The 10,990-nt window shown below is 32.9% G+C and overlaps 1 protein-coding gene across 1 annotated transcript; it reads left to right on the top strand.

The window, feature by feature from the left end:
* Positions 1-2,384: 2,384 nt before the first annotated feature.
* DPB2 (DNA-directed DNA polymerase epsilon, subunit B) lies at positions 2,385-4,580 on the top strand (the record flags this gene model as incomplete). Its single annotated transcript, XM_049255883.1, has 1 exon — positions 2,385-4,580. One exon carries the CDS (start codon positions 2,385-2,387, stop codon positions 4,578-4,580), a length of 2,196 nt encoding a protein of 731 aa, XP_049105145.1.
* Between the last annotated feature and the right edge of the window lie 6,410 nt (positions 4,581-10,990).

Consider the following 10,990-nt stretch of genomic DNA (forward strand, 5'->3'; position numbering starts at 1 on the left):
AACAGCTCTGTTTCATATTAATCTACTCTAATCAGTAAGCTGAGAAAGAAGACTTGAAACATGTTTTGTCTTACAGAAATGCATACTCTGTGAACAGAAAGATATATTTTAAATCTATACAGATTTATGTGAAGCTGCTTCTGAATGATACTTATAATATTTAAAAATTTCAGAATAAGTTATGAAATGTTAAGCAGCTCATTCTCAGTAATACTTTAAATGAAACAGACTCACAAAAGACTGCATCTCTGAATTCAATGACAATATTATCTGAGATGCTTGCTGATGATGATCATATAGTAGAGATTAGAAAAAATCTTCAGTCAGACTTAATTAAGTTTATGAACTGAATAGAGAAGAAGAGCTGTCTCTTTATAAAAGAGTGTCTTTACATATTTATAAGTGAAACTCTGTAAATTGAACTGATTAAAAGACATTATAATTTATCTCTGATGAGTTACTTCATGAGTGAAAGAACTTATGAACTGCTAGTATGCAGATTCTATTGATCAAAAATGAAAAAGCTTATAAAAAAATGTGTTATATCTATAATGTTTGCTTTAAGTTCAGATAGATCTGTATGAAATCACAAAAAAAGATGTCTTCTTTATCAATTTCTGAAAAATTTTAAAAACATATTACAATAAATGTGATTAGAGATCTTTTATTAAGTTAGAATTTTAAGAAAGTGAAATTCAACTATATTCTAATTATTATGAATCAGTTTATGAAGATGTTTCACTTCATTTCAGTCAGAAAGAAGCTAATATCTGAACAACTTATTGAATTAATTATGTATGAGCTAGTCAGATTGCATGGACTTTTCTTAAGTATAATTTCTGATCATAAATCAATATTTATAAATGAATTCTAAAGAAATCTGTTATATTTTCTCAAAGTTGATAGAAGAATGAACACAGCATTTCATTTTCAGATGAATGATTAGATTAAAAGACTTAATAGTACTCTTGCACAATACTTATAAAGCTTTGTCAATTATGAATAAGATGACTGAGTTAAAAAATTATCTCATGCAGAGTTTGCTTATAACAACTCTAGATAAGTCTTAATTAAGAAGAGTCTCTTTGAGCTTTTAATAATAAGTCATTCACAGATAAATTTTCTGAAAGCAGAAATATTAGCATCAATCACAACTGAGTTTTATAAGCTGACAGATTAGTTAAAAGAGCTGCATAAGATAGCTTAAAAGAGTTTTATGAGAGTACAAATGATAAATCTATTAAAAAAGCTACTATAACAAGAAACATACTGTGATATCATTTTACAAAAATGATCAGATGTGATTAAATCTTTGTAACATTAGAACAGCATGTTCTAGCAAGAAGTTAGATGTTCTCTAACATAAATCATACTGAATTGTAAAAGAATTGAGACTTTAAATCTAAACTAGACTGATCATTGAAATCTCTTTGAGATCTCAATGAGACAAGACTAAATGTTAATTTCAATTGAGTTGATTTCAATTTCTTCTCAAAATTTAAAAATTAGTTACAATCTCATCTTAAAATATGAATAAAAGTTTCATTCTCTTTTCAGTTTCAAATTTTCTATGTTATGTTCCATCTCTAGATTTTTCTATCTCTAAAACAACTTTAATTTTCTTTCAAACTTTATTTTGAAAGTGTATTTTTACACCAAAATCTGACAAAATAGAAAAATTGACACATTAAGTCAAAATGCATATATACATTTATATATGATTTTGATACTAAAAATAGTAAAAAATATGAATTTATTTTAAGTTTAGAGAAATTAGGGATTTTTATCTCTAATTAAATAATCTCAATCTCTTTAAATAAGTTCCATTTCTATCTCAGTACTTGAAACTAAAGTTTCAGTCCCATTCTAATTTTCCATTAGTGCATTAGAGACAGAATTCCAGTTGGAAAATCTCTGTCTCTGTGGTCAGTCTAATTTTGTTATATAGATCTAGAATATAAATTAACATTTAAATATCTAGATATAATACACAATATATTTAAATAACTAATAGCTCCTATATAAACTGAACAATTTTTATTTATACAAGCTTGTCTGTAATTATCATAGCTTTATTTTTTTATGTGCTTAACTTACAGTTCTCTGGCTTCTTTGTTAGAGATCTGGTCAACTGCTAAGTGACCTGACTGTCCTCCGAATTAGGCTAGTGTATTATTTTGTTTGGGAGTAGTGTCTACAGAGTACGGAGTACGGAGTACGAGGGTGTCAAAACAGCTTTTTAACCAGACTCTGAGGGGATAACTACATAAGGTAAAGTTAGGACCGCACTCCGCTAACATCGTCGAATCCATTGTTGACTGAGAGTCCCAACCACATGAGATTGGATTGAATATCCCTACCGAATCTTCCACTGCATTTTAGTCATGAGTAGGATGCCGCATATTCTTCCTGTTTTATTACCTCCCTCTACACTCAGACCTCTTGTTTTTCGGATTCTTACAAAGAAGCATTCATTGACTGTCACATCTCTGTCGTTACAGGCTCTTGCCCATTTCGTGGGAAAAAACTGTGGTTCCGAATGGCGTGAGCAAGGCCTTGCTGAAGTTTTACTAGATGAGGTTGCTAAGAGCTGGAAGGATGCTGGAGGAGGAGTTATAGTTGAAGACAATCCGACGGGTTTACTTCAACAAGTATTGGGAGCACTTCAGGTCCGCATTAGTAGCGGACGCGTTTTACGCTTTCCACAAGAGCAGTCGCTGGCAAACGTCTATAATCAACACAGTGATCGAGGCACGCGAAGTTTTTCGGAAACCCAGCCAGGTAAAACAGATCGTAAACCAGGCACTGATGTCTCTTACTCGGACGACATACCGCTGAATGATCTAAGCCAATTAATTAGGGTAGTTGATGCTTTTAATCAACCTCATATAACATACTGCAGGGAACAAAAAGGATTTCAAAATTACTCATCCTCTAGATCCGTCTTTTCTTCACCATCACACAGGGTCAAGGCTTTCAGAGACAGGTACAATCGCTTATACCAGCGCGTACTGAGAAACAAATATTTCCAACAATCGCCCCTTGCTTCAGTCAATATCCAGTGGCCTTCTTTTACCTTGGATTCGACTTTGGCCGGCAGCTACAGTCTAACTTTGGTTTCTAGTCTTCAAGGGCGAAATGGAACATCCCATTTACTGCTTGGCCTCCTTCATGTGTCTTCTACAGGGGATTATTCTTTATCGGATCTCACGGGAAGTATTATACTTGATTTGCAATTCGCAAAGGCTGTTCCCGAGACTGGAACGTGGTTTACGCCCGGTATGATTCTTCTTGTCGATGGAATTTATGAAGCAAGCATCGCGACGGGTGCTCAGCTTGGTAGAGACTCAGGTTCGATCGCTGGGAAATTCACTGTCCTGTCCATCGCAGGTCCCCCTTGTGAACGAAGGGAAGTATCTTTAGGGTTAAATCTGCCCTCTTGCTATGAAAATAACCCCATCGAGGGATTTGGCTGGACCGACTTTCTTGGCGTTGGGAGTGAGCGTGCAAACGGTGCACATATGAGGCGTGTGAGACGACGGTACTCGCAGCTTGACTCATCTGATGTCGTCTCTACTGTTCGAACGCAGTTCGTAATCATAAGTGAACTTAATCTGGATAACCCCAAGGTGCTGGAAGGCCTTGGAAAGGTTTTTCGTGGTTATAACTCATTTCCTGTCGAGCGTGCTCCGCTCGCGTTTATACTAATTGGGAATTTTGTCGGACGGGCTGCCATGAACAGTGAAAACCAGATTGGCAGTGTTGATTTCAAAGAACTCTTTGACCGGCTTGCTGTCGTCCTCTCGGAGTTTCCAGCTCTACTCCAGAGCTCTACCTTCATTTTTATTCCTGGAGACAATGACCCCTGGGCATCAAGTTTTTGTGCAGGAGCATCAACATCAATACCCCGTCCTCCTGTTCCCGAACTTTTCACTTCCCGAGTTCGTCGTGTGTTTGGTACTGTTAACGAAGGGAGCAAAATTCGCAAAGGGACGGCTCTACAAGGTGGAGCGATCTGGACTTCGAACCCTACACGTATCAGTATATTTGGGCCAGTACAAGAACTTGTGGTTTTTCGTGATGATGTTTCTGACCGCCTACGGCGGACATCGCTACACCTGCCCTACAATACTACCTCATTACCAATTACAAATTCTATGGAAAGCTCGAAACATTCATGTGCCGAATCCGGGGCTATCAGTCGTAATAGGACAGCTTTCGAAGAGGACCCGCAACCTCCACAGCCTATCGAGGGGGGGAACTTGACTCGAAATCTGACAACTCAGGATGCTTCAAGACGAAAACTCGTGAAATCGCTTCTTGACCAGGGGCATCTTTCTCCATTTCCGACAACCATCAGGCCCATTCTATGGGATTATTCTGCTAGCCTTCACCTCTACCCACTACCCACAACTTTGATACTAGCAGACCCTGCTACAGGACCATTTTCCATGACTTATGAAGGCTGTAATATTCTGAATCCCGGCAGCTTCGTATCCAAGAGTATCTCTGGCCAATTTGTTTGGATCGAGTATGATATAATAACAAATAAAAGTTGTACGATAGAGAAATCATTATGACACTGATTAAATGAACAGAACTATGCGAACTGCACATTGTTGTAGGGAAGAGTTCCACATATCCTATCTTCAATGGACCTAGTTGGTATTTTTGTTCAACATGTTCTGGTGAGTACAGTATGTGACGCTATGAGCTACGAGCTGGAGAGAAGTGCCTGATTCATCTGATCTCATATTGAAGAGGGATCTAGGCAGGTTTATATAAGTGAGTGACTAGCCCAAGTGGGGCAAAAAAGAGTCAATTGGAGTGTCAGCTCTGATCATGCATATGTGATAAAAAGACATGTGATTTAAAGTCTAGTGCTCTGAATCTACACTGTACAGAAAAATGAAGAGAATTCTCTAATCTCTGTATTTAGTCTAGTCTAGACAGATCTTTAGCTGACACATCTCTTCAGCTCTAATTCACTAAAACTGATTCTATTTTTTTAATTAAATATTAGCATGTGTCTGAATTCTTGCTTCAATATCACATAGACTGAGCATGTGTACAAAGTTTGTATGCTTTTATAATAAGAGAGTCTTAATGAGTCTGTTGATTAGAATTTAATTTATTAAAATTTACATGATATACACACAGTTTACTAAAGTTTCTTAATAAAGTTAGTGTTATTTAATGTTCACATGATAAAATTTAATAGTAAGTACTTATTTTTTATTAGTAACTATGTCAACAGTCTGAAGATTGTCACATTTAAATGCAGAAAGATGATCTGAAATTCTGAATTGAACATTTATTAATTAAAGAAGTGTCATCATTATATAAGTTTAATAACTGCATGTACTAAAATATGTAACTCAGCTTCAGTTATTAATATTATTATGATCTTTTACTTAATGAACTTTCAATTAATGCAACTTTCAAACAGCATAAATATAAATTTCTTAATACTATATTTAAATAGAAGATTATTGTTAAATGCAGCATTATTTACATATATAAAAATTCTTTTCTATTCATTAACTTCATCATTATATTCTATATAGACTGACTGCAGAGACAGAGATTTTGCAACTGAAATTCCATCTCTAATGCACTAATAGAAAATTAAGATGGAACTGAAACTTGATAATTCAAACTGAGATGAATCATGAAACTGAGACTTAAGTTTCAAGTACTTAGATGGAAATGAAACTTAATTTAAAAAAATTGAGATTATTTAATTAGAAATAGAGATTCTCAATTTCTCTAAACTTAAAATAAAATCTTATTTTGTACTATTTTTAGTATCAAAATCATATATAAATGTATATATACATTTTGACTTAATGTATGAATTATTCTATTTTGTCATATTTTGGTGTATACACTTTCAAAATAAAGTTTGAAAAAAAATTAAAGTTGTTTTAGAAATAGAGAAATCTAGAAATGGAACTTAAAATATAAAATTTGAAACTAAGAAGAAAATGAGACTTTGATTCATATTTTGAACTGAAATTGAGATTAACTTTTAAATTTTGAGAAGTGATTGAAATCAACTGAATTAAGTTTAACTTTCAGTCTTGTCTCATTGAAATCTCAACAGAATTTCAACAGTCAGTCTAAATCATTATTTATGAGTCATCAGCCAGTTTGATGGCATAAGTTAGAGTTCATGTTATATGAAACTTTCATATGGTGATTGATGTAAAGTGGACTGTGGCAGTCTATAAGATAGATGCTAAAGAACAATGTATCAAGTCTACAGTATAAGAAAGATAACTAAGTTACACTTATAGTATTAAAGTAGTAACTAGTATTGCTATATGCAAAGTAAGAAAAGAACTCATTGCTGATCTTCTGTGAAAGAAGATCAGCATGACTTTAAGTACTAATGAGATTAAAGCTACACTAACTAATATGATACTAGTTTTTAGAGCAGATCTAGTTTACAGTGAGCATGATAATTGCTTCTCTTCTTAGTAGATATCATTCTCAAGATTCTAGAATGTAGTGAAGTAATTTAAATAAGCATTTAGTTATGCTGTCAGCATTCTAGTTCTGAAATATTAAAGCATGCAGTTAATAATTTACACTAGTGTTGAATGTTAGTGTGAATTAAGCCAACAGTGTTGTGATGTTAAAATGTGATGTTGATGTTTTGTTGTGCTGACACTAATTAAGCATTGATGTTTTGTTATGCTGACATCACTTGAATAATTAGTGACATCACATCACTAGTATTAGCACAGACATTAGCATGGTTGATGATTGTATAATCATCAATATTAGCATAATGTGTGAGCAAGTCAATGTGCAGTAGAAGCTCATACAACAAAAGCTTAGTTAGTAGAATATACTTACTAATAACTATATAAATATATATAAATATATAAGTATATAGTTATATATAAGATTTTGGTGAATGAGTAGAGTGAGAACAGTGTTACTAGAGTTTAGAAAACAATAGTATAAAAGAAATAGTCAATGAATATTCAAAGAAGTTGTTGAATTGTTCAGTTAATTACATTTTGCAGTGAAGATTTTGGTCTTATTTATAGACTGTGAGTTTAGAGTTTGAGTTATGTAAGTTATGGCATATTTGTCTTGATTTATAACTGTTACATCATGTGTGATGTAATGTATGATGCAGTATGATGCAGTATATTATGCAATACTTACAATAGTTTTGTAAAAAGTAGTTATACTTTTTGAAAAACTGAATTATTATATGTGACATTTTATAAATTCTGGTTTCAGTGGCTGATATTTTCTATAAACCAGAATATCTATGATGTAGATTTATAGAAAGTTGGTATAATTGATTATAAAATCTATTAAAGTTGAATATAATGTGCAATAGTTTATTAATCTTGAAAATAAACTATGCAACATTGAATTTTATGATGTTATTGATGATGTCACATATGATGACATTTCATATGATGTAATATCATATTATGATGTAATTTGCCATCTCAATTTATTATTCTTTTCTTGATTAATAATTTATACAAGCAATACTATGGTGGTAATCTTATTGCTGTAACTCTATTTAGGCTGACTGCAGAGACAGAGATTTCCCAACTGAAATCCCATCTCTAATGCACTAATGGAAAATTGAGATGGAACTGGGACTTAATAGTTCAAACTGAAATGAATGTGAGGATTGAATGGTTGCAGATAATATAACAATTGCTTACAGTCTTTGTAAATGAGATTAGATTGGATGAGAGGTGGTTATAAAGAGATCTAAGCATGAGAGAGAGAGAGAGATAACTTATATTGCTACAATAGTATCTAAAGTCTTTAGATATGTTGCCACTGATCTTTGTAAGAAAGCATCTGTGGCAGATTTTGTGTGTTCAGCTATGTTAGTGAGATTATGTAATCAGTCATGAAGTTTACAAACTTCAGATGACATAAAGTATAATCATTTAAGCATTAAGAAAATTTTATGAATCTCTTTTAAATGATGAAATGAATGTAAGAAGACTGCAACACAGAGTCTTACAGATTTCTCTCTCTTCATAAGTCTTGATTCTCAAGATGTTAATGTGATTAAAATGACAGTGAGAGTGACAGCTTCACTGTAATTGTAATGATTTTTTACAAAATCTCTTTTTGGTGTGAAGAATGTAAGAAGATCACAATGTGAAGTCTTAATTCAATCTCAGTTTCTAGATGTAGATGTGACAGTAAGATTACAGTGAAAGTGACAGCTCTTCTGTAATTGTAATGTAGTTGCTGTAGTGACTGTCATTTTTCATAATTCATCTTGTAATACTTAATGATCTCTTAAATATAAATATCTCTTTCTTGATCTTCCCTCTCTCTCTCTTTCTTTTTCTTTTTCAACAACATTCTTTTTTATTTAATAAGAGTTTCAGACAAGCATTCTCTTCTTGATGATTATAAATCTTGAGAGACTTTGTAAAGAGCTTTTCTCAAAGCTAACATATTATGCAGAGAGATAATTTTGCTGTGTCTCTCTTCTGTTTAAAATTAAAATGTCAAAACATGAGCAACAATGACTCAGTAAGTTTGAAGATAAAATTTCAATCAGTCACTGTTCAAGATTCTCTTCAGAAGCAATGAGAGAGATGTCTTCAGAATCTTCTGCTTCATCTAAAGTAGAGTTCTCAATCACTGTCATTTCTTCAGAAAATTAAAATGAAGAGACATCATTATCATCAGTCTTCATTTACACAACAGAGAGTTATGTCTCTGAAGACTTTGAGATCTCTTTTCAGATGTTACAGCTCAGTCAGTCTGATTTTAATTATGATGATGTAAGTGATTTCTCTCTGTTTCTTCTTCTCTTAGTGCTTCATAGTCACTTTTACAAAGTCAGAAATGTCTTTTAAGAAGTGTTTTCTCACTTCATAATTCTCTTTCTGTGTGCATGGCTGATGACTTATTCAAAGTGCTAATATTCAGACTTGATGAAAACACTCAATGATGTCTACTATGTCTAGTAATAATTCTTTTTCAACTACTAATTCTGTTGTCTCAGTTAATCAGATCTTGAGAGAGAATGACCATTCATCTTTCAGATCTGTGACTTTTATTAATAATGTACTGCTTTATTTTTCTCAGTCTGATTCATTTCTACTACATTCTCATTCTTAATCTGTGCTCTTTTCTATACTGTGCTCATTCTCAAGCATTGATTCTGTCTCTGATGCATTTAAGATATGTTGAGTTACTTCATAACATGACTTATATGATGGTTTCTGCTTCATAAATTCATTTATGAAGTGATATTGAGAGCTTCAGCTAATGCTTTTCTTTTTCAGAAGTTAGTCTCATCAATTTCTTCTCTGTCTGCTATATCTGCTTCTGCTTCTGCTTCTCTGACATCTGCTCTGACTGTTAACATATCAGTCAGAACATCAGTTACTATGAGTCATCTTCTGCTCTTAATGTCAGATCAGAATCTCTCTGATTGTGAGAGATGATGTCTTGCTTTTCTCTCTCTTTAGTCTGCAACTCTTACTGATCCAACAGACTCTGTTTGACTGAGAGATAGAGTTCAGCTTTGAAAAGAAATTCTGATCACCATGACAAACAATTATTCTCAGAAGTCATGTACAGCATACTGAGATAACTTAAATTCTTCATTGAGACAGTGTGTCATAAGTTCTCTGAATAGAGATAGATGTAACAACTGTATCTATCAGACACACAAAACTTATTCTTTCAATTCTTAAAATTGTCTTCTTGTTTTCTTTCATTTATTACTGCAGACTTTAATCATTAATAGTTTAGTTTTCTCTTTGTCTTGCAGACTTTGAGCATTAATAGTCCAGTTCTTTCTTTTATTTTAGAGTAAATTCACTACTTCTGCTTCATGAATCACTTCTTGACAGTTGTAAATGCTTTTACAGACTGAGTTTTCTTTTAAATTAATTCACTACTTAAGTCACTGCTCTTCTGCTTCATGAATCATTTTCTAACTGCTTCATAAATGTCTTTACAAATCTAACAAGACCTCTCTAAGTGCACATTCTCAGAATATGATATAGACTGAACTTATCTGAATGTTTTCTATGAAACTCAAACAGCTTCTTATCTAGATGTCTTACATTCTTTGAAGACTTTCAAGTTCTTTCCTCATATTTCTGCCACCACACAAGATATTCAATCACTTGATCATTTTTATAAAAGTCAACAATCTTCTGTATCTGATACTCTTGCTTCACAGAGAATGTCTTATGAATTGAATGATGTGAATCATAATTGACTATTCACTCTCTTTTATTTCTTGTGTCTGATTAGAAGAGACACATGAAACACATTGTATACTTTCAGCTCTGATGATAGTTTCAATTAATAGATTTGGAGTCTCAATATTTTCAGAATTCAGTATGATTCATGTCAGAAAACATCTAACTTCTTGCTAGAACATGCTGTTCTAATGTTACAAAAATCTAATCACATCTGATCATCTTCATAAAATGATATCACAGTATGTTTCTTGTCATAGTAGCTTTTTAATAGACTTGCATCTTCATAAGACTCTCTCAAGCTGTCTTATGCAGCTTTTTCAACTGATCTGTCAGTTTATGAGATTCAGTTGTGACTGATGCTAATATTTCTGCTTTCAGAAAATTCATCTGTGAATGACTTGCTGTTTATTATTATTATTATTATTATTATTCATTATAGTCTTGTGCAGTCTGAGACTATGAAGACTACCTGCAAGCTGTCTTGCAGGATTTAACTAAGTTACAAAAACAATGATCAGAGACATGATCATAGACAAATTAACAAATGAAAAACATACAAGAGTGTCAGGGCAGTGATTTATGTCTTTTCTCCACAGAAATTTGAAAACAAGTAATGAGATTGTAAGTGAGATCTTTAAAGATACTCAGTCTGTTTCATTCAGAAGCCATCTTCTGGTGACTATTCCAGTTTGTTTAAGAAACTTTCCCATCCATTTCAAACCCAATTCAGTGTTAAATAGAAACTCAAGTGACAGTTG

The sequence above is a fragment of the Ophidiomyces ophidiicola genome, assembly GCF_022830035.1.
Source record: "Ophidiomyces ophidiicola strain CBS 122913 chromosome Unknown scaffold_64, whole genome shotgun sequence".
In the NCBI taxonomy this organism is placed as follows: domain Eukaryota; kingdom Fungi; phylum Ascomycota; class Eurotiomycetes; order Onygenales; family Onygenaceae; genus Ophidiomyces; species Ophidiomyces ophidiicola.